Below are 24,828 nucleotides of genomic sequence, written 5' to 3'. Positions count from 1 at the left end.
TTTTTTTTTTTTACTTTCTATTCATCAAAGAATCCTGAAAAAAAATATATCACAGTTTCCACAAAAATATAAATTAGCACAATTGTTTCAACATTGTTAATAATCAGAAATGTTTCTTGAGCAGCAAATCATCATATTAGAATGATTTCTGAAGGATCATGTGACACTGAAGACTGGAGTAATGATGCTGAAAATTCAGCTTTGATCACAGGAATAAATTACATTTTAAACAAATTGTAATAATAGCTCACAATATTACTCTTTTTAACTATATTTTGATCAAATATATGCAGCTTTGGTGAGCACGAGATAATATTCAAAAAAATTAAAATCTTACCAACCCTTTCAGTGGTAGTGTAGATACATGGGTAGTAAACACGCATCTACAACTGTTTAAATACCATTATGCAAATTATTTTATAATATTAAGCATGCATATATAAACAGCTCATAGTAAAAGAGAGACAGAATGCTTCTACCTTTTTAAAGAGAAAAAAACATTCTGAAGTATTAAAGAGCTCAAAAATATCTTTATTGTCACTTTATCAAGAATTGTACAGTCAATTTCTAAACACATTGGAAAAGTCTGAGCTTCCTTCAAACAGAGCTGACCTTTGGAATTACAAAACCCCGCTGTAACCATGGGAACAAGGACCCCGGAACGAGCAGAGGAATAGCGGTGTGTGATTAAGAGACATGAAGACGATCAATCAGAGAGCGAGATGAAGTCAGGAAAATAATAAGATATTGAATGAGCAAAACACGCAAATGATCACAGGGATTTTGGTAAATCATAAAAAAGTGTGATTCTTCGCTACTGGCAAAATTAAGGATTCGATCAGGAGATGGTAGAAGAGATCGGTTTGTTTAGCACATTGTGGCGATGCGTACACAAATTCGCACTGATATACGGATCCCGTCCGGTTTCATTTAGACAGGAGGCTTAATAAATATCTAAAACATTCTGGTACGCTGCACTGTTCCCATGACAACAGGCCAGACCGCCCTCTATCACATGCATTGGCTGCCTTTCATCAGCAAGACACGCCCACATTTCCTCCCCACACACACACACACACACACACACACTCGCATACACCCTGCTGAAATGAGCAGACTACACTAAGGGAAATCAAACTACACAGGGCTAAAAATCGCAATATTGCACTTGTATTCACACTGCTCACGCTGAGGAAGCGCCGCCGGTCCGTACAAACTCAAGAGTTAGACCGCAACGGGTATGAGAAGTCTAGAATGACCGGAGTCTGATCCATTCGTTCCAACTTCAGCACAGACGGGAAAACCACGATTATGACGGCGGGACAATGTTATTTGGGAGGCTGAGGGCTGCTAGTAGTCCAGGCAGAAACCAAACTTCAGTCCGATCTGGTCTAGAAGCACAGATTGATCTAGAACTACAGCGACACTGTTACTTCACTGTGGGGTATCCTCTCTGTCCCAAACACCCAGGTCGAGCACGGCTGGTGGGAGCGGACTGAAGAAGACAGAGAAAGACATTTGTGTGTCAGTTTCTTTATGTGACAACATCCACAACATTTACCTTGAAGGGATTATTCACCATAAAATGAAAACCAAGTCATCATTTACTCACCCTGGTGTTGTTTTAATGCCATACACCCTTCTTTCTTTTATGGGCCACAAAAGTAATTTTTTTAACAAATGTCCCTCTCGCTCAGCGACCAGCATCAAGCTTTTTAAAAAAGACGCATAATTATCACAGAATGAACCCATGTGTCACATGTCATTTATTCCAAGTGTTTTGAGGGTTTACGAGAGGGTTTGGTGAAAATCAAACTGAAATTTAATGTATTATTTAACAAAATTCTTGACCTCGGCCGTTGATCTTCTGCGCTCGACTGCGCATTCATGAGTCTCTATCAGGAGTCTCGCCCAGAAAAAAAACACAAACTGTGAGAAATCAAGATTAACAGAAATGTGACATGAAATGCATCTCATGAACCCTCTTCTTTGAGGTGAATATATCCATTTTGTTCGTCGTAACAAGTAGTTATCGCGTTCACATCTGTCATCAGACAAACGGTGTTCCAGTCCAGCGATATTCAACTCCGTGAAGAAAGAACACAGATACTTTTTGGGAATTTCTTAGGCATTGTATTTCTCACAGATCGGCTCTAATAGAAGATCAACAGCCAAGGACAAGTATTTCATTAAATAATACATTCAATTTCAGTTTGTTTTTCAGCAAACCCTAAACCCCGAGAACACATACAGACACGCATCGCATCGGATCATTCTGTGACACTTTTGCATCTTTTTTTAAAGCTTGATGTTGGTCACTATTTACTGCCATTATCTGGACAAGCACGAGCGGGTCATACAGCATTAGAACAACACCAGGGTGAGTAAACGATGACTTCATTTTCATTTTATGGTGAACTATCTCTTTAAGGCAAAACACTATAGGCAAAACATCCAAAATACACATTTAAGTGTTTATTACACTATCTATTTGCATCTGTAGATTTCAAAAACAAGATATATCTTTAAATGTCGTTTTCTCAAAATGAGTTTTTTTCTCCTGGACTGAGCCAGAAATCTCCATTTCAGCAGCTTCACATACACCACACTTTACATCCTAGATCCTATCTATATTCTAAAGATTTTAACAGAGCAGTTTGTTCAAATATCATTCACCTGGTTTACATAACCTTTTCTTTCTATTCAACCATAAAACTTGTGATTAAAAACAATTGTCTTACTGTAATGTGATGAATTAACTAGGGAAGTATGGCGATATCTATTAGTAAAAAGCTGCTAAGAAACAATTCATATTGTTAAAAGTGCTATATAAATGAAGATGACTTGACTAGTAATTTTTTTTTTTTTTTGCCTGTGGTAATTATGTTCATTTAGCAAATTTTCATTTAGTAAATTTTTTATTTGAAAATTCTTCTTTCTTTTTTTTTACAGTAAACATTTTAATGTATTTTTATTTTATAATAAAAAAAAAAATAATAATAATAATAAAGTAAAATAAAGTTGAAATATCAAAAGCAAAAATGCAATAAAAAATTAACTGGCTCTGGTAATAAATTAAAATAATAAAATAAAAAAGTGACAAAATAATGTGAAAATAATTGAATGAATGAATAAATAAATAAAAGCAAGAAAAAAATCACATTTTATTTCAGCTAGTTGCAAAAGCAACATTTTGTAATTTTCATTTAGGTTTTTTAATCTAATATATATATTTATATTTTTTCAATTAACGAAAACGATTTTTAATCTGTTATTTAAAAAAAATAAAAGTTCAAATAACATCCCTTATGAATCCTACCTGTGCAAACTGGGAGGGGTTATAAAAGGTCACGCCCCCTGCGGGTGGAGCTGCTTGCGCTGGCGGCTGAGCGGGAACCTATGAGAACACACTTGTGGTTACCATGGGAACAGGAAAGCAACATCACCACCATGGATGCAGACGGCCATGTCCACTGAAAGTCATGATTAGCATGCAGCATGTGATTGGTTAATGTGTGCATGCACCAAAAGGGGGCGGAGCCTCAATCTTCAGCACGCCTCTGAGATCCAAGAGCCCTTCCTATTGGCCATCTACTCAGCCAGGGCTGCTGATGACACAAAGGTGTCGTGCTGGAGGTGTGGCTGCAAGTGTGTGATGTTAGAGGCGTGCAGATAGCATGTGTGCTCATGTTTTACTATGCAGCATTAGAAAGCACTGCATAGCACTGTTATTTTATCATTGCAGTGTGTGGAGAAGGTGTGTGTGTGTTTCAGATAATAACCAGCTGAAAGTACCTGATTTAAATGCTGACTCACTTCTCGAGATAGAGAACTCATTGAGCTAGAACGTGACAGCTAGAACAGCAGGAATAAACGAAACAAACAAACAAAAACACCACAAACCCAAATTAATCTCATGCAGCGCCATCTTAAATCACATCTCTTGTCAATCATTACAATATGATTACATCACAATCAGTGGTCTCCATGGCAACACCTCAGTAGCGTGTAGTCCTTTAACATGCGTTCTCACTCTCAAACACACTCGCACACACTCATGCACTTTGTCTCACCAGATCTGAGATAATAATCAAAACCCATAATCATGGAATACAGTTAGAGATGCAAGATCAAGTGTATGTGTGTGTTCAGAAGCAGTAAGTATACATGTGAGCATATGTGTTGTTAAAGTTATGTTAATCTGCATTAATGGGTGAAGGAGCAGGGCATGACAGAATGAAGTGGCTTTAAAGGGATGGTTCGGAGTAAATTCAACCTAGGGTCCTTTGCACCATGACCTCGAGCTTAGTGCAGGCGCTAATGGCTCCAAGGCTGTATCTCGTAAATTACCCCACTAATAATGCCTAGAATGGTACCAAACTTCTACAGTAGTACAAATAGGTTCTGTACTCATAAAACGAGGCATTGGAAAGTTTGTAAGTACATCAGGAGTTTATTTAAATAACACTTGCCTGATGGCTAATGCTACTGCTAACCCGGACGTCGACGTCACTTCCGTGATTTGGGAAAAGCCCGTAAAAGTCCTGGCAAAAAGTGATGCATAAGGATATAGTGTAAACTTTCCAATGCCTCGTTTTATGAGTACAGAACCTATTTTTACTACTGTAGAAGTTTGGTGCCATTCTGGGCATTATTAGTGGGGTAATTTACGAGATACAGCCTTGGATCCATTAGCGCCTGCACTAAGCCGTTCGGCTGATATCGCTAAATAAGCTCTAACTTTAATAATGTTCAACCAAGGGCAAAAAAGGCTTCTGGGGGGGTGTGTGTTTGGCTCGAGGTCATGGTGCAAAGGACCCCAGATTGAATTTACTCCGAACCATCCCTTTAAAGAAAAAGCGGTAAAGTATTAAAGGATGATCTGACCTCTCCAGACTGGGTTCCCTCCGGGCCGGGAGGCAAAGCATTCGGATTAAACATCTAGATAGAAAACACACACTCATTATAGCGGATGTGTATTACATGCAAATTTAGGTGTGAATGCATTTCAGCGAGATGGTAGTGCTGATCCGTTATCTGATATTAGAATTCATTAAATAAATAAATGAAAATCAAGAAATCGTCAAGAACCAAATGCTAGAAAAAGAAAAGCCTCAGTTGAATAAAATAAGTAAAATAAGTTGAAATGTCAAAGGCAAAAATGCAATAAATAAACTAGCTGTAGTAATATAAAAAAAAAACTATATAAAAAAAGAAGAAAACTGTAAATGTTGAAATGTCAAAAATGCAATATAAAATAAAGTAGCTCTGGAAATAAATAAAATAAAAATAAAATAGCCAAATGCAAGACAAAACAAACAAACTAGTGAGTAAATAAAATGTTAAAAATAAATAAATAAAAAGCATGAAAAAATTGCTTTAGCACGTAAATAAAATGTGAAAATAAATAAATATATATATTTTATTTACATTGGTGAGTAAATAAAATGTGAAAATAAATCAAATAAATTGTATTTACTTGTGCATATTTACCTTTTTATTTTAATTTATTTTTTATTATTCACCAAAGCAATATTAGCAAATCAAATTAAAGAGATACACAATGTCAACTGCACAAAAGCTCAAAGAATGTCATGACTCAAAATGCTGTGCGGCTCAATTGTGCGAGAAAAGATGGCTAAACATGTCCAGTTGTGATAGGAACCAAAGTGAATTCTGGACGCAGTCTGTGTGTTTATCTGCGGTTTGTGTTGCAGGGCAGATGTGTGTACCTGTGGCACTGTGGCACTAGACTGCTGTGTGTGATCACCACTGGCGTCTGGAATGCTTCCCTCCATCGGCTGCTGCTCACCTGGGGCTGAAAAGAGCAGTGTTGGACTTCACACAGACATAGACTGATGCACATAAACACACTGATGCACACACACACCTGCAGCTGGTGTAAAGAGGTTGGTTGGCATGGCCATGGGTGCGAGAGGAGCAAACAGGTCAGCAGGGGGTGGCACAGCAGCGGCGGGTTTAGATCCTCCACGACCAGGATTCAACACATCCACATAACGGCTCTTAGTGCCTGAAACACAAACACACTTACTAAACAGGCAAAAGAGCCTTGCTTGGGGGTACGACAGATTTAAGACGGAGAGACTTCTTTTAAATAGTGTCTTTGGGTTTAAACCGCTTTAGCTCAAATATCAATAGATTTCAGGAGTTGGGTTCATTTTTATTAATAATTTTAATTCATTTCAAAGAATTGATTCATTGATTTGTTTGGTTCAAAGTCCCTATGAGCAATTTTACGTTTTTAATATTTAAATAAAATATTCATAAATGTTGCTCTTTATTACTATGTTTTGTTGTATTGGTCCTAATGAACAAATACCATTCTTCTTGGTGTTCATTTAGTGTAAAACATGCCTTGATTATTTTTAACTAGGTTTTTACTGTTTTAGTTTCATTTAAAAATGTATCAAACATTTTATGGTATTTGGTTATTTTAGTAGTTTTTTATACCATTCTAATATTTATTAATATTTTGAATTGTTTTAGTAATTTTACATGCTTTATTTTTTAATATTTCAATTTTTCTTTTAGCTTTCATTACTTTTTCACAAATATTTGAACTTCAACTTCTTTAATTTCAGTTCTATTTTCAGCCAAAGCAACAGTTTTTTAATGTAACATATATATATATATATATATATATATATATATATATATATATATATATATATATTTTTACTTTATTTTAGCTTTATTTCAATTAACTAATTATTTTAGTTTTAGTTTACAATAACATCAGCAATGACCTTTTTGGTCCAAATGATGTTTCCTCAAAAAAACCCCAAAAAAACACCCTTTTATTTAATATATGAATTTATGTATTTAATATCTATACCGAGCCCCACTCATATACATATATAACTAAAAGATGATTAAATAATGGAGAGATTTCTTACTAAGAAGTAATTAGGAAGAGAAAAGAGGTGTATGACAATGTGACTGGTGACATACCTGCTCTCCTGGAGAACATATTGACAGGCGGCCCCATCGCTGGACCCCTTGCTCCTGGTGGCCCCATCCCTAGGCCGCCCATCGGAGCTTTGGGGAAGCTGGTAGGTGGAGGGGGAGGGGGTTTGCTCTGAAACACAAACCAATTCCATCATTCACAATCATACATGCATGAAAGTTTACAGCATTTGAAATGCATGAACTAATTAATCTGCTGTACCTCTTCCTCCGGCTCATCTAGATTCACCCATTTCTGCTTCTTTTCATCCCAAACAATCTGGAAAATAAATGTAATCTCTTAATCAATGCCATGAAATAAGAAATAAGGGTAAGAGAGAGAGCAGAAAGTTGTTGGAAATATGTGCCTACAGTTTTGTTCTTGTCATCTGGGAGATGCGCTTCGTTCTTCCGCTTTGGAATTAGCCAGGTCAGCCAGCTGCCACTCGCTCCCTGATGAAGAAAGAAAGCGTAATAAGCAGGGGTGCACATAACATTTTTGGTCTTGTTCTCAGGGGAGAACCTGGGGTTGTTGCTTGGTCCTCACATTTTCAAATGCATTTTTTCCTTAACCCACCTCACAGGAGGAACAAATTAGAGGGATGCATAATATATTGTTAAATATTGTTATCTGACTATACCTACATCCAAAAAAAAAAAAAAAATAATAATAAAAAAAAAAAAAAAAAAAAAAAAAAAAAAAATCGAGCACACTTTAAAATAGTAAATTTTTTATCAGGCAGTAGGCTATGGCCTAGTCGAGTCTATGCAGACTGCTTGTTATTATCAGAGATGGCAACGCCGGCGAAGGAGGTAACTTTACGTGACAAACTCAAAAAAGGAGAATTAAAAACAAAGGCAATAGAAGGTCATCCATCCATTCCCCCCCCCCCAAAACGCTATAAATCCATCCTTTTTTTATATATATATATTTTTTTTTTTAAATTGATGGTTTGTCTTTTTTTTTTTAAAGTATTTTGTCATTTATGAGGAAAAAACTATCTTACGTGAGTGACAGTTCTCCATTACAGACGCGACCACTCTGAAAGCGCCGCGGCACTAAAAGACTTTCAAACTTTCACAGAGACCTCAAACAGAAAGCACAAAGCCTTTCTTTAAAGCGAATTTCGTTTTGTATTAATTGTATCTTAATTTTAATCCATGTTTCATTAAGCAATTTCCTGGTTTTAATAAATAAAAAAGTAAATAGGCTATCTTGATTGTTTAGGCTATTTTTTAATTATAGCCTAAGTGTAAAATATTAGTATACCGACATGGATCAATTATTGATATTAAATTTCATCTGTCTTTTGTAGGCATAGGCTAGCTGATGGCGCACCAACGAAAAATCCTAAATGATGTGCCAAAATGCGTTTTCTATTAGGCTACAATGAAAATATTGTAGGTCAGGTTTGCCGAAGTTCGTTTAATTTAGGCTATTTATTTATTGAAATAATTAATTTATTTTTGTCCATGTGCGCCGATCGGAGACGGAGTGCTGATATTCTGAGGTAAGAGAGTTTTCTAGTCTCGCGGCTGTCATCAGCAGCGCCTTGCATTGCACAATCAGCGGATGGCGGGCGGGTGCGGTTTTGAAAATTGGTCAAAAACGTTGGTGCGGATGGATGGCGGACGGATGATGAGTTTTGCGATGCGGTTGCGGATGAAATAGCCCATCTGCGCATCTCTAGTTCTGAGGCCTATCCAACACCACAGATTGCGCACCTATCTATCCCCAAATCTTAGGTACGCAAATGAGGGTTGCGGCAATTCATCTGGTACGCATTGTTTAATTGGGTAGCGCATGCGCACCTGCGCACCACTTATGTGCATCCCTGGTAATAAGATTATGCAACATTCATTACAATTATCAAAGATTTCCTAGTCTGTATCCAGTAGGTCTATGTATATTTTTATATGCAAGTATGTACCTTTTTGGGAGAGTCTTTCTTTGTCTTCCTGGATTCGTCTTGTGGTGGAACCTCTGGGATAGGTGGGGGAGGAGGAGAACCCTGATTGGCTAGCGAACTGCTGCGCTCCCGTCCAGAATGATTGGACGATTCTGACGTTGTGCGAGACCGACGACCCGTCTGCAAATAAGGACAGAATTAGAGATGTAACACACCATGCAAGGTTAAAACTCTAAGTACACTACTGTTCAAAAGTTTGGGGTCGGTAAGATTTTAAAAATGTTTTTGAAAGTCTCTTCCGCTCACCAGGGAAGCATTTATTTGATTGAAACAGTAATATTTGTAAAGTTTTACGTTTTTTATTGTAATTTATTCCTGTAATCAAAGCATCATTACTCCAGTCTTCAGTGTCACATGATCCTTCAGAAATCATTATAATATGATGATTTGCTGCTCAAGAAACATTTCTGATTATTATCAATGTTGAAAACAATTGAGCTACTTCATTTTTTGTGTGGAAACAGTGATACATTTTTTCAGGATTCTTTGAAGAAAAGAAAGTTCAAAAGAACAGCATTTATTTAAAATAGAAATCTTTTGTAACATTATAAAATGTATTTTCAGTCACTTTTGATCACATTAATGCATCCTTGATGAATAAAGGTAATAATTTCCTTAAAAAACCTGTACTTAATCTTACTATATACAGACTGACTGTACCATGTGTATCGATGATGACTGTGAAGTGGTTCTCGATCTTCTGCCTGGGCCCTAAAACGAACAACAGGAACCAGTTTAATACATTATATAAATAATATAAATTGTAAATTCCATAAAAAAATTATATGTAACATAACTAGCTACCCAAAACTGGTGGAGGAAGTAAAGATGGACTAACAGGTGTTACATTTCAAGGCATTTCATGTCATAGTAAATACAACTGAAAACCCAAGTAAACGTAAAACAAAAGTGTGTTACATTCCATAAAAAATGATGATGTAAACTATTAGCTACATTTTTATGCAATAATGTAACATTGCTTTAAAAAGTAATAATAGCCAGAGTTAGTTGTGATAAATATGGAATTCTGGGTTTCTAGGTTATTATAACTCACCATGAGTGCCATTTCATCATAAAAGTCCTTTCCTTGTGGAGGGGGGCCACTGAACGTCGGAGACGACTGAGGGAACTGCTGAGGAGAGGAAGGGGCGGAGCCATGTTCGACCCCAGCCATTCCTGGGGGCATCTGATGTTGCATTCCTGGGGGCATCTGATGTTGCATTCCTGGGGGCATCTGATGTTGCATTCCTGGGGGCATCTGATGTTGCACTCCTGGGGGCATCTGATGTTGCACTCCTGGGGGCATCTGATGTTGCACTCCTGGGGGCATCTGATGTTGCACTCCTGGGGGCATCTGATGTTGCACTCCTGGGGGCATCTGATGTTGCACTCCTGGGGGCATCTGACGTGGTATCTGTTGAGTAATTTCTGTAGAGTTGTATGCCGGCATTTGTGGGGGCATTTGTGGGGGCATTTGCTGGGGCATGGGTGTGTACTGCTCATGTGCTTCAGGTTGGTACGTTGCCACAAAGTTTGGTTGTGGTGGCCCTGGGTAGAATGGAACACTTTCACCTGGAGGCGGGGCTTGCTGCGGAGGGGCCGCCCCATCCTGAAGAATAGTAGGAGGGGCTAAAGGAGACAATAAAATAGATGGTGAATGATAAAGGAATCAAAATAGATTCTTCTCAGGTTCACATTACACACTGAATCATACCTGGTGGCATGAGTTGAACACCACCGTGCGGCACAAGGGAGGTCATGAGAGGATTGTGGGGATCAGGGGTCAGAGTTGAGGGGTCAGGTTGGCTGCACTGGTCTTCTGAACTGGGGGTGCTGCAGGGATAAAGCTGTGGGGTGCTGCGATCCGCACGGAAAGTCAACACACCGTCCTGAATGGGACAATAACATGAATGTGATCAGAACATCTAATGTGATTTTTCTGATAAAAATAGTGATTATAATAGCAATTTATAATGCTCCAGGCTGGCTGTGCATATTTTGTAGGACTGCACAATTCAGCCTAAAATTTTGCAATTATATATTAATATAATTATAAACTAATAATATTAATTACTATTATTATTAAGATGATGATTAAATATTAAACAAAAAAGTTATAATATTTCACTGTAAAAACAATAATAACCTCACAATAATAATAATAATAATAATCATTATTATTACAGCTTTAAAATGATAGAACTTATGTCTTAATTTCTTCATTAACCAGTCCTTCCAGGATTTTGTTTTCTGATTTTGTGGCTTAAAATGACTGAATTTACAGCGCCATTTCTAAAAAAATAAATAAATAACGGCAATATTATGCACATATTTTGCTGTTTGCAGCGAAAATCCACCATAAAATCATGATGTACTTATAATTAGTGTTAGTGACAGTAAGAGTGCAATTACCTTTAAAAAGTTAAAGCTCTAAATCTATTCATCAAATCTACAGGGGAAATCAGGCATTATGGGGAGTAACAAATATTCGCCCCAATATACATTATTTTCAGTATTACATATAGAAGTTTAATTGTATGATGATTAACCTCTAAAAACTTTAATTTCGTCCCACGCACTTGACGTTAATATGAACAAGAGGTTGGATCACTTGCTCTCTCACACATTTTGGAAGCGAACAGGTTGAAAAAAATAATAGACAAGTGTAGGTCGTGAATTAATGATTTGGAAATATTTAATATTACCCTGTCTGTTGCTCAAAAGGGGCTCATGTCAGAATTTTTTTTCCCTTTTAAAACACTTTTATATAAATGGATGTCCCGGTTCTCCGTATTACTTTACAAAGTAATTCACTGGCAGGACACTCAAACACATATTGATGAATTAGTTTGGACTGTAAATCATGGATTTTATTACCTAACATTGCTTCCCCCTCTTAGGTTAACACATTTTTTTCCTGAAAAATTGCTGAAAGAAGACAAAAATGTGTTTACTTGATTTTGCATTAAAGTCTCCGATCGCAAAAGCCGAATTCCTGGAGACTGATTTAGCTTTTGTTTTGGTAGAAAACCACAGGGGGCTCTGAAAACTTTTTTTTTTTTTGGCTTCTCATTACAAATTTGGTGAAATGATTGGCGCATGCAGCATTCCCAAATGCACATTATAAGCCACTCAAACTCAGAGCCGATGCAGAGATGTGAGTTCATGTGGAGGAGCATTTACTGTGAACCGAGCCGCTCTGAGACACTAAAAACCCTTGGATCGCCAGCTGCTCACGTGAAAAACAGTGGCGCATTTTGCTCTGAAACACGCTGCACATTTTTTAAAATTGTATTATTTTTACCAAGCCATATCACGATTTCGATTTTATTTAGATTAATCAACCCTATCTGGGATTATGCCATAAATTAAAAAAATAAATCTTTAATTTACGGGTACTATGCAGGAATAGAGTAATAACACTTTCATAAAGTGCGGCACTAGCATGGGGACTTTACTTTTGGATAAAAGAAAAGACACACACCTTGATCTGTCCATCCAGTTGTCTGAGATGCAGTAACCAATCAGGCTCTATAAACAACTCCTGCTCTGGTCTCTCCTTGAGCTGAGGGTCAAAAAACCTCAACCTCAGAGACATCTGTAAAGAGACACAGGAAGAAAGATTAGACGTGTAGACAAATGTAAACGCAGAATCCGTATAAGAAACCAAGTCTTGGTTTGTGTACCTGTATGAGCTGACTGATGAACACAGGCGAGTAGTACTCAGGTAGGTTCAACAGAGTGCGTGAAATGACCTCACAGTAATGGAAGGCTTGAGCACAGAGTCCCGACTCCGCCAGTCGACATGCGTAGATGAATTTGAACACCTGTGCAGATCAAAGGGGAAAAGGTCATGACCTTCCTGGATTTGTTCGGAAGGTACAGATAGGTCTAGCATGCCAAATTAAAGAGGCCACAGGATGCTTTTTTAATGTTTTCCTTTAGTGTGTATAACGTATCTGTGCAAGTATGAGATCTGCAAAGTTACGAAGCTCATAGTCTCCCAGAAAAGGGAATACGTCACAACACTGGAGAAAAGTCGTTTGCAACTTACGGTTCACGCGGACCTTAAGGGGTGTTACATTTACGCCACACAACTGAGGTGTTTGGCCAATCACAATGCACTGGGTTAGCTGGCCAATCAGAGACTCTGGGCTTTTTTTTTTTTTGGAAAAAGGGGCTTGTAGAAACAGGAACTCAGAGCGTTTCAGACAGACTGGGACTAGAATTACTGCAATAATGTACAGTATGTGAAAAATAATGTTTTTTTGAACATTAAAGCATGTTAACCTATTCTAGTGCACCCAATAAATAAAATAATGGCCTTTTAAAATAGCAAAAACTTAAACAAATAAAAAAGTATTAAGGTAAAGTAATAAAAAAATCTAACAAAATAATAACAAATACTAATTACAAATATTAACAAATACTTTAATAGTATATTAATGATAAAAAAAAACATTGTTTTAGATAACACACCAACAAGTTAGTTGTGAAAACATCCCTAATCGAGTGACTGCATACATGTGTACATGTTCACCTCACCTGGAAGTTGGGCAAAGAGAGGGCGTGAGAGCCAAGAGACTGAGCGTACTCGTATGATTCTGTACGCTGAATTGCCTCTGACGAGCAGAACTTCAAAAACGGCATGCTGAGAGAGAGAGAGAGAGAGAGAGAGAGAGAGAGATTGAGTGTGAGAGAGAGAGAGAGAGAGAGAGAGAGAGAGAGAATGGATGTTAATGCAAATAAATGGTATGTCCATTTACGCACTGTGTCCATTTTTTGTATGCATATCACTGATCAACTGTATGTGTCATTACACACCTGTGATTGGAGCTGATGAGGACCATCTTGGTGCTTTTCTTGGTATAAACACCAAAGCCCACCTGAGCCATCAGGTAACAGAAATGGGCTGCATCCACTAGACCTTTAGATGCTGTAACAAACAGAAGATTCTTGACTACAGATCCAGTGCGGCATCCACAATATGAGTGCAAGTTCACCTTCATGACAGTACGTTTATTTACCTAATGTGTCCCCCATTGTCGAAATGGTGCGGGTGTCAAGATCCAGAGTGTGTGTGAGGTTGGACAGCACCATGGCCAGATGAGGGCGCCAATCGCCCCATTTTTCATCTCCGCAACACTGCCAGAAAAAAAGATGATGCACATGAAGAAAAGAACTGCATAAATGACTATATTAACATACACAAACTGTCTCGTACAGTAGCAGCAGCCGGCATTCGTCCTGACATGAGCTGGTAAACCGTCTGAAGAGGGTCGTTAATAGGCAGGCTGTTGGCGAACCTGACAACGACAAGCATAATAACAATTTAAGCAAACTGTTTGTTGCTTTAAAAGCATGCAGACATAGGTTGGTGTAAGTAGAGGTGGTTTACCTGGTCATGACACGGGCGTGTGTTCTGTTGTCCATCTTACTGGCCAGTAATAGCGCGTGACCCCACAGGCCTTTCTTCATAGCAGACTCCAGAGCATCCTAACAAACATACACAAACTTCTCAAATGTCTTTCCACTTTTAACAACTACCTTACTAACTATTAATAAGCAGTAATAAGCAGTAAAGACATGTTTTGTCTTGCCTTCTTGCGGCCGAATAGTAGCAGTTCTCTGAAGCGCTCCGTCTCCTTGCCAACATTCTCAGGCACGCCCATGAAAGTGTCTGATAGGAGGGATATTGGCCCCGCCTCATCCGCCTCGGCATGCTCTATCGCCTCGTTGTTGAAGTCGATGAGATTAGCCTCATTGGGTGATTTTCCCGGCAGCCAAACAGAGCGATGCTCTTTTAGCAACAGGTCAGCGATGTCTGTTCCAACTACAGTCTAAAACCAAGCCAAAAAAAACAAAGCAACATACTTAATACAAACAATTATTAATGGTTTCTATTACACTTATCACATGACTACATACCAAATAAATATATAAATGTATACAAATATATATACAATTCCGGTATTTAACACTTTGAGTCTATTTTGTAGTTTGTTTTGGATGAACTAGAGTGGTGGACAAAGAAATTTTGACAATGGTTCCTGTCTCGACTTTTTGACTATTTTAGAATTGCCCATGACCGCTTTAGAATGGGAGTCTATGGCCATGTACAAACATGTCCTTAAAACAACCCTTAACGTTCGTTTTCAAAACTGTGCAACTCACCAAGTGGTTAGTGGTTCATCCAAAACAAACTACAAAATAGACTCAAAGTGTTAAATACCCGAATGGTCCTTTAAATATTAATTTAACTGAACTCGAACTTTGGTTCGGACAAGCAACCGAACACGATTCACACTCTTAGTTAAGGTAAGGCCTGCACAAACACTCACCCCATTCTGGCGACACAGCAGCACAATGAACTCCCAGATGAGGAAGGCGGAGTCTTTGTCCATGAGGTCATCGTTTCGCAAACACTCTTGGGCTTTGTTCTGAGCAAACTTTATGACATCCACCTTATGAGTCTCCTCTCTGTGGACACACACACACATATGAGATGATGACTGGATTGCTTGACTGTGTACGTGGATCTGACAGTGTCAGACTATACACGTGTACAGTAAATAAAGGATGATTCTTACTTGACGAGTGGGCCAGGGAATGAACGCATTTCTGCCTGCTCTGAAGAGTCCTGCAGAATCGTCTGGAATAACATCACAGCCAAGATATCAGATGCAAATAATTTCATTGAGAAATTATCATGGAGCTATTTATAACCAATCATAAAAACACAACAAAACTACACTCTGGAGGATTGCTGGGAAATAATAATAATAATAATACATTATATTTATATAGTGCTCAGCACTCAAATCGCTTTACATAGAAGGGGGAATCTCCTCAACCACCACCAATGTGCAGCATCCACCTGGATGATGCGACGGCAGCCATATTGCGCCAGAGCGCCCACCACACACCAGCTTATTGGTGGAGAGGAGACAGAGTGATGAAGCCAATCAGTATATGGGGATGATTGGGAGGCCATAATGGACAGAGGCCACTGAGCAAATTTGGCCAAGATGCCAGGGTTACACCCCTACTCGTTTCGAAAGACATATTGGGATTTTTTTGTGACCACAGAGAGTCAGGTCCTCGGTTTAACGTCTCATCCGAAGGATGGTGCTCTTTGACATTATAGTGTCCCCGTCACTACACTGGGGCGTTAGGGTGAGCACCCTCTACTGGCCTCACTAACACCTCTTACAGCAGCAACCTGGTTTTCCCAGGAGGTCTCCTATCCAGGTACTAACCAGACTCAACCCTGCTTAGCTTCAGTGGGCAACCAGTCTTGGGCTACAGGGTGATATGGCTGCTGGCCGGCAGCTAAATACGGTACTAAATTAACCAAACACAAACATCTGATCACAAGACAACTTAATCAGTTATAAAAATATATCTTTTTTTAAAGAGGTAATAAGTTTTTTTTACAGAATAGGTAATTAACTAGATAAGTTTTTTATGAACTGGAAAAATGCTTAAATTCCAGAGATACGAGCAATTGATGATTTATATGTCAGCATATTCACACTCTTTTCCAGTTGTTACCTCCATGCTGTGGATTTCCACAAGTGTGGGCTGACCAGCAGAGGGCAGGTTGGGTTGGACAAGGATCAGTTGACCAGCCGGACCAAACCGAGCACAGCGGTGAGGAATAGAATACTTCTCTGGAGTCAACGGCCTTGGAGGAGCTGAGAAAGGAAAAAAGGGTGCGAGAAAGACAGGAAGCTTTTATTAATGTTAGCGCATGTGCATTAGATGTGAAATTCATGCTTTATGTATTTTAATGCTACAAGGTTATGTTCGTTAACTAAAATCATATTCCTTAATTGAAATAAGGCAATATTTCTCATTTTCGTTTAGTTTAAGTTGAAGTATTAAAATATACTAAAACTATATAGAAAAAAAGGAATAAAATAACAAAAACAAGTAAAAAGTTACTAAAACCCTCAATAAAAAAAACGTTAAAATTAAAATGTACATCAAAATACTAACAAAAACTAATAGTATGTGAATGATTCTAAAATACCACTGCGTCAAGCAATTAACCTCTAAACTACATAAATGAGTGCTATTTTATGCTAAGTTTTGTACCTAAAACACAGAAACTGAAAAGGAAATCCCAATATTAATTGCAACATTATGGTGGATATGCAAGCTTATGATGACTGCTTTGTGTTTGTGTGTAATACTTACGCTGCTCTGTGGCAGTCCAGGTGTTGTCAGCAGAGTTGTAAGGAATCTGACTGTAATTTGCAGTATCTGAAGGGTTAGGATACTGGCTGTAGGTGTAATCCACTGGAAGAGTGGTCCCAGTGGTGTCATAGGCGGCACTGACCAAGTCTGGTTGACTCCTGTACACCTGACTCTGCAGAAAGAAAAAATTTGTTACATACATTATGTAGATACATACATTATGCAGATACATACAAACATTATATCACACCTAAACCACACAAACACAGACCTGCTGTGACCGTGAACTGAAGCTACTGCGTCGACTGTGTGATGAATGTACACTGTGCGCTGATTGTTCACTGTGAACCGAACGGCGGTCAAATTCGTCAGCGTACGGGTCGCGCCGGCGGCTGTCATCATCAAAGCTGGAGTCATAACCAGGGTAATACCGCCATGGATCATCATACCCCTCTCGTCCCCTGGTAACGATTAGTGAAAACTCAGTTAGAGATGTGTTAGCATGTAAAAAGAGATATAATGCAAGGGTGTTTGAGTGTACCTGTTTTGATATTGTTGGTTGTAATACGCCTCTCCTTTTCTGTAACCCTCAAGGTCATAGTACCAGCCATATGTCGGATCATAGTAGGCTTTGTAGCGTGGATCATAAGCAGCATTTGGATCATACCACCTGCTCTTATCTGCATACACAAACACACAACCATAAGAAAAAAGTAGAAACACCACATTCAGCCCTTGGATGCATAGAGAGCATCTGTCTGTAGTGCTAAACAGTCTTTACCTCCATAGGCATCATACTGTCTCTTATAGTAGTTTGCATAGTATTCGTCATAGGCACTACGGCTGGATCTAGAAAGGTCTTCTTGATACCCCTGTCTAAGATCAAAAATTAGAGAGAAAGACAAGGGAATCATGTTATTGATTGTTAAAAACAAATCATTTAAAACTCTCAGTCTGAGAATGCTTTGAAACCATGGCTTTTGCCATGCAACCCAGGTCTGATGTTATCACTGGTTTTCTTAACACAGCTGCACACCACCAAACCACAGACTCTGGGTCTGATTGAAACATTGGTCTGTGTTTGATCTAAGTGGTGTATTCAAGAGCCATACTGCGAACCCAAAAGAGATCTGCAGGGTCAGGGGGGTAGATACAAACTATGATTGCAACCAAGCAAATTGAACCAAGTGTAAAAACACTCACCTGGAGCTGGGTCTGTCCGAGTATTGGCTGGTTCTAGAACTCGGCCTCTCTGGTTGGCGCTCAGCCTCCCGGTAGCCAGGATTTTGACCATCATACCAGGCATATCGAGGATCTCCTCTACGGTAGGGATCATCCTACAAAATCAAAACAAACAGGGGAAAAAAGTATGGATATTTTAAGTCATGTTGGTACAAAGTGTGCTAGCATTTAGAAGCTTCGATAGGTAGAAACACATTTGATTACACTGCACCTGATAGTAGTTTTGAGTTCTGGGATCTATAGGGTAGTGGGGTGGGTACGGCAATCTTCCATCCTGGTACTCAGGGTAGGCTCCTGGGTAGTATCCTGCATAGCCCGGAGCAGGGGGAATCGCAGGAGGAGCCCCATAACCTGACTGACCACCTAGAGATGAAGGAGGTCTTTGAGGTTCCTGAAGTGGCTGGGGGGCATAGTTTCCAGATTGGGGTGGGTAAGATAATGGTGGGGCAGATCCAGGTCCAGTAGGAGGGGCACCAGGATGAGTTGGAGGGACCTGCGGAGGCTGGTGTTGAGCTGGAGGTGGATAGGGAGGGTGGGAGGTGCGATTCTGATCATTGTCGGGATGGTTGCTAGAGGGTCGTGGGGGGTTAGAAATCTGCTGAAGGGGCAGAGCCTCGCTGTCAGACTGCCCACCCAGCTGTGCATCTTTGGTGACCTGCAGGTAAAAGCCAGGTGTGTTATTCACCAAGCCCGCAGGATGGGCTTTTTGAGAGACAGCGGGTACTGATGTCACCTGATTTGTGGACTGTGGTTGATGCATAGAAAAATCAAGCAGCTCATAATTTGAAGGTTGATTGTGATTAGTGGCGGCGGCAGCAGAAGGCGGAGCTTGAGAAACAGAAGGCAGAAGAGATTGGCTATCACCTCTAAGAGACTGGGCCCTTGAGAGAACAGGTCGGGCTGCTTGAACAGAGGGCTGAGCATCCTGGGCCTCTAGTGCTAGATTCAAGAGGCCTTGAGTGGAAGAAGGGTTGAAGTTTACTGGTGTCTGAGAAAAAAGAGGCTGATTTGTTGGAGGAGAAATCTGAGATTTGTGATCTGTGATCACAGAAGACTGAAGGGGTGAGTGAACAGGTGTTGCTGTCTCTTGAGGACTTGTCTGATTTAAAGGTTGCGAGAGGTTTGGAGAGGAAACCAAACTGTAATTAGAGGAAGGTGGCGCAATCAACACGGGCTGGTTCAGGGCCTCTACGGGAGGTGAAGTTACTAGCAAGGAGGCATATCCTAAACTTGCCTGAGGCATGGAGTCTGGCGGAATCTCTAGGTTTTCAGAGGGAGGTTGTGGATCTGGTTTAGCTGGATGTAAATCAAGAGGGCCATCCTCCGGTGGCTGGATGACTTCAGATGGATGTGCTGGAACAAATGTTGCAGCCAAAGAGGGTGCTGCAGGGGCTAACAGTATGTTAGCACCTAGACTGGCAGTGTCATTTTGAGCCCAGAGTGTAGTAGCGGGACTCTCACTGGGGCGTCGTGCTCCCTGAGCCCGAGATGAGGGTCTGCGTTCCGAGAGGTAAATGGTCTCCAAGTTGTCTGGGGGTTGTTCTAAGTTGCCAGTATGCACATCACGTCCACCCTTTTCCATTACCATACGTGCACGATCAACCTCAGCAGGTCGTACTCCTACACCGTGTGAGCGGACAGGCTCAAAGGAGGAATTTGCACTTGCCTGGAACACACCAACTGGTTTAGGTGGGCTAGGAGTCGGGAAAGTAGGACTTGCCTCTGCAGCTGGGTTGGAGTCTATTTGTTCAAAGTATCCACCAGTGGAGGAATGCAAAGGAGGGTGATCTGGAGGGCGGGGACTCTCCTGTTGAATGAACGTTCCCACTACACCTTGTTGTCGCCGAGGGATGTGGCCACTGCTGTGAGGACCATGTCCACTGCTGTGACTGACGTTGCTGTAGCTGGATGAGACACTTGCAGAGCGGGCAAGATGAGGAGCAGAGTCAGGCATCTCCAAGTTAGCCCCCCCTTCAAAGGCATGGCTTGAGGGTGGCTCATTAGGCAGCACTTCCTGGTTTGGAACACATTCCAGATTCTCCACCGAATCACACGGCCCTGCCCCAGCTCGAATATTACCACTGTCATTCAAATACGGACCGGAGAACTCAGTCATCGAATGGAGAGGGTGAAGAATCCCATTTACACGCCCCTCTCCTGACAGTGTTTCTTCATTTTCAACATCATTTCCCCCGAAGAACATTGAGAGAGTTCCAGAGTCACTGGGGACTTCAGAGTAGGGGACAGGGCAGGCACGCTGAGACTGATCCTGGGGGCTCTGATTGAACCATGGCTCTGAGGGTCCACCTGACTGACTGAAATAATTCTGAGCAGGGAAGTGGGAGTTCTGTTGCAGAGTTGTACTGGGCCCAATCACATTCGGTTGAGCAAACTGACCTCGATACTGAGATGGTGTCAAAGGTGGGGCTGTGTGGGAAGATGGGACAGAGGGTGGGGTTGTGTGGGGAGAGGGGACAGAGGTTGGGACTTGAGCTTGGAAATGCTGAGATGGGTGATCACTGGTTGGCTGAAAGTAGTTTTGAACGGAAGGTGGACGGCTTCCGTGGTCAGGAACCCAGTGAGAAGGTAGGGGAGGCGTTGGCTGAGATTGAAAAGGAGTCTGGGATTGAACCAGAGGTGTTGGGGCAGTGGAGGGTGGATGTGATGGACTAGAACTGAAAGGAGGAGCAGGGTTAGGCAACTGTGCAATATAGGGCATTGATTCTTGAGAATTAAAGTATCCTGGTTCTGCAGGAGGAGGGTTGGAGCTTGGTGATGGCTCTAGAGGAACAGGTTGCGGTGTAAAAATTCTTGGTGGTGGGCCAGGAGAGGCTGCCTGCGCTGTTCCTGGTGGTGGCCCTTGTGGTGGAGCCATCGAGTTGAACCCTGGCAGGGGAGGGCCTTGCATGGGAGGGCCTTGCATGGGAAGTGGATTGCTGTTTGTGGGTGGAGCTTGGCTGCCCTCTGCCATAGGCAAAAAACTTTGTCTCCCGAAGGCAAAAGGATCAGTCACTGGCTGGTTGGGTGGGGTAGCCGGTGTCATAGCAGCTGCAGCCACATGTTTGTGGGGTCTGTTTCTTCTGAAGGCATTGGGACCACCGGAGGAAGGCGGGGGTCCACTAGCTCCCGGAGGGGCTGCCCGAGGAGGAGGCTGCATCTTTTACACTCACAGGTCTCCAAAGTGTCTATACTTACTGGAGATCTCACTATAACAGAAAAACACAGATTAATGTCATATCTTGGTGCAAAGATTGTCTGGTTTCACAACAGGGTTTCCCCGTTATCAACATGCATCATAAGAAAACACATCCAAAGTTCAGCTGCGCAACTAAAATAATAATGAGCATTCTGCTTTAAACATCATATATGCAGTCCATATAAGAACACAAAAAAGTGTCACTAGTGCACACAAACAGAGCACCTCACCCATTCATGAAGACGACATGCACATGTAAATAGTGTCAATTTCATGCTAACTTTATACCCAAGTTTCTTCTCTTGAACACAAATATCATCACACCATCTAATTTTCATAAGTCTTAGGATGAGTAGGTGTGAAGACAGCTGTACTCTACTATGTTGGCATATGAACAGTCACAACACTCAGAAACCAGATCTGGCACACTGTGGGCCGGGTGTTAGAAAGAAATGTGCATTAAGTTACATTGAACTTTGAAACCTGTCAGACATTTTTTAAAGCAGGGGGGCCTCACCTCTACAAGTGCATAGTTTAATCTACAACAGTAAGGGATAGATATAGTTTATGTTTATGAAAATACAATGTTTATCATTAAACAACAATGTTCACACTGTCATTGACAGTTTTAGTGACCTAAACCTACGTCATAGTGACATAGGCTACAGCACTGGATAAATGTTTGGAGACTCTTACTGTAACTGAATATAATGTTTTCCATGATCTTTGAAACCTTTTGATTTAAAAGCTGATGTGTAAATGCTTGAAATTAATTTTGATACTAAACTGTTTTCAACAGTGATAACAAAAGTTTCTTAAGCACCAAATCAGCATATTATGATGATGACTTTTCAATTTTCAAAGACAATTCAGCTTGGAATTGTAGAATTCTAATTGACAATATTTTAAAATATTTTCAATTAGAAAACCGTTATTTTAAATTAAATAATATTTCAAAATATTACTCTTTTACTGTATTTTTAATCGACTAAATGCCCCAAGCTTTTAAACACTAGTCTATTTGCACTTGCATGAATTTCTTTACAAAGCTCTTTGCAAAGCTGGAATCTAGACAAAGGGTGGCAACTCTGAAGAAGCTCAAATATATGGTAAGTTTTAATTTGTTTTGTAACATTATATTGGTCACTTCACATACGGAAGTACAAGTAGCCTATGTGTGTTGTTTCATAGTTTTGATCTAAAATGTGGGAAATGGTAATAATCAGGAATGAGTAGGTATCCAAACAGTGATACTGTCTCTGCTTGCAATGTTAACCTTTATGGAACACAAAGATATAACACTGCATATGACCGTTAACAATACTGCAGCAAGACAGGGAGGACACTGGAATTTCTGGAGCCCAAGGGCTGATAATTCAGATGTGAAGGTGATGTATATAACAGTCTAATTGTGTTGCCACATAGTGGACTACTTTTCTTAGTCATTTACAAGCCCAGATGAAATCTGTTGACTTTTTGTGCTGTCTGCACTGATTATGAAATGTAATGACAGCATCATATTCATATTATCCAAAATGTTTTTAATCAAAAACATGCAAGGTCAGATAATATATAATGACAGGTGTCAGGTTCCATCGAGTGACTGATCATTTATCATATATTTACATTTATATTTTGCATTAATTTATACTGCATTATATCCGGCTCAAAGGCGGACACGTATAGCGCTGGATTAGATTTACCCACTGATGTCACATCCTGCTCTTTAATTCCTGTTTCTTCAAACTACATCAGCAAATGCAGATAAGAGATGTCTTGTACTAAAGTATTTAAAACAAACAAAAATAATGACATTGTGATCATGCGGATCATGGTTCTTAGAATGAGCAGGCAAAAAAGTCAAAACAAAACACACACACACGATGAACTTACAGCAGTGTAAAGCAAGCAAGGCAAAAGACAAAAAAAGCAGTAGCTAAACCACAATATAACGAATCAATATAACCTGCTAATTAAACTACGCACCCTGATAGAGATTGAATGGACATGCCACGAAAAGAAACACAAAAGAATAAACATAAAAAATGTAAATAGAGGATGCGAAGAATTACAGATGACAGCTGACTGGGCCACTAGCCGTTAGCATGCTAACAATTCCAGTTAATCCCTCGAAACATAGGACTCTCTGCGCCCAAACATACAGCTCCACATGGGATCTCTTACCTGTTATCTTCCAGTCGAGATGCCCAGATACAAACAAAACTCGATAGGAGTGCGGCTGGAGTTGAGATTCTCAAAAAAGTGCAGGACACAGCGGCTGACACTTGTCCGCCATCTTGGCCGAGCGCGTCCTGCTTGGCGACGTGTACATGTGACGTCAGGAATCGTTCCCGTTGGCCCCGCCCCATTCACGATAAAAAAACATAAACATAAAATATTGCACGGCCACCACAAAATCGTGTGGGCTGTAATTTTTGTTAAAATACGACAGTAATAAAATTATGCTATTGTAAGTTTACTGCACTGTTATTATGAAGACAAATATATGATGGACAGACTGGCCTACAGCTAAATACCGCCCCCTCTTGATCTCGGAGTGTAATTGAAGGATTTAAAGAGATAGTTCACCCAAAAATGTATTTTCATTTACTCACTCTCATGTTGTTCCAAACATGTATGAGTTTCTTTCTTCTGTTGAACACGAAAGAATATATATATATATATATATATATATATATATATATATATATATATATATATATATATATATATATATATATATATATAGAGTACAGGTCAAAAGTTTGGAAACATTACTATTTTCAATGTTTTTGAAAGAAGTTTCTTCTGCTCATCAAGCCTGCATTTATTTGATCAAAAATACAGAATTTTTTTTTAATATTGTGATTGGTGACAAATTGGTTTTCAATTTATTATACTTTAAATTATCATATTTCTGTGATGCAAAGCTGAATTTTCAGGATCATTTCACATGATCCTTTAGAAATCATTCTAATATGATGATTCATTATCAAAGTTGGAAACAGTTGTGCTGCTTAATATTTTTTCATAACCTGTGATACTTTTTTAGGATACTTAAATAAAATGTAAAAAAAAAAAAAAAAAAAAAAAAAGAAGAAGCAAATTTTTTAAAAATAGAAATCTTTTGTAACAACAATATACACTACTGGTCAGTAATTTGGGGTCAGTAATTTTTTTCTTTCTTTTTTTGAAATAAATCAATACTTTTATTCAGCAAGGATGTGTTAAATTGATAAAAAGTGATAGTAA

At 39.7% G+C, this 24,828-nt stretch overlaps 1 protein-coding gene across 3 annotated transcripts; it reads right to left on the bottom strand.

The window, feature by feature from the left end:
• Window positions 1-510: 510 nt before the first annotated feature.
• Window positions 511-23,887, bottom strand: sec16a (SEC16 homolog A, endoplasmic reticulum export factor). 3 transcript variants are annotated; one of them, XM_084136154.1, is made up of 32 exons: window positions 23,761-23,886; window positions 23,284-23,357; window positions 18,592-21,586; window positions 18,342-18,475; window positions 17,920-18,014; window positions 17,680-17,818; window positions 17,410-17,599; window positions 17,139-17,310; window positions 16,491-16,633; window positions 15,527-15,588; window positions 15,278-15,416; window positions 14,537-14,776; window positions 14,335-14,432; window positions 14,161-14,242; window positions 13,964-14,081; window positions 13,761-13,872; window positions 13,482-13,587; window positions 12,623-12,763; window positions 12,421-12,534; window positions 10,651-10,825; window positions 9,991-10,565; window positions 9,597-9,647; window positions 8,898-9,056; window positions 7,339-7,419; window positions 7,190-7,246; window positions 6,973-7,099; window positions 5,891-6,031; window positions 5,733-5,818; window positions 4,888-4,941; window positions 3,796-3,855; window positions 3,320-3,397; window positions 511-1,495 (listed from the first exon to the last, which is right to left on the bottom strand). In XM_084136154.1, exons 3-32 carry the CDS (start codon window positions 21,535-21,537, stop codon window positions 1,430-1,432), a joined length of 6,741 nt encoding a protein of 2,246 aa, XP_083992280.1. In that variant the 5' UTR covers window positions 21,538-21,586; window positions 23,284-23,357; window positions 23,761-23,886; the 3' UTR covers window positions 511-1,429. The 3 variants fall into 3 exon arrangements, with proteins under 3 accessions (XP_083992280.1, XP_083992279.1, XP_083992281.1); XM_084136153.1 differs by lacking the exon at window positions 23,284-23,357 and having other exon boundaries at window positions 23,761-23,887; XM_084136155.1 differs by lacking the exons at window positions 3,796-3,855; window positions 23,284-23,357 and having other exon boundaries at window positions 23,761-23,887.
• Between the last annotated feature and the right edge of the window lie 941 nt (window positions 23,888-24,828).

The sequence above is a fragment of the Abramis brama genome, assembly GCF_963993115.1.
Source record: "Abramis brama genome assembly, chromosome: 15".
In the NCBI taxonomy this organism is placed as follows: Eukaryota; Metazoa; Chordata; class Actinopteri; order Cypriniformes; family Leuciscidae; genus Abramis; species Abramis brama.
This window is presented reverse-complemented; position numbering and strand designations above follow the sequence as displayed.

Coding starts and splice junctions, on each gene's coding strand:
- sec16a (XM_084136153.1), bottom strand. CDS start 21,537: ATGCAGCCTCCTCCTCGGGCAGCCCCTCCGGGAGCTAGTGGACCCCCG. Junction 7,420..8,897: donor AGAAAGACTCTCCCAAAAAG/GTACATACTTGC, acceptor TTTCTTCATCAG/GGAGCGAGTGGCAGCTGGCT. Junction 7,247..7,338: donor CAGATGACAAGAACAAAACT/GTAGGCACATAT, acceptor TTTATTTTCCAG/ATTGTTTGGGATGAAAAGAA.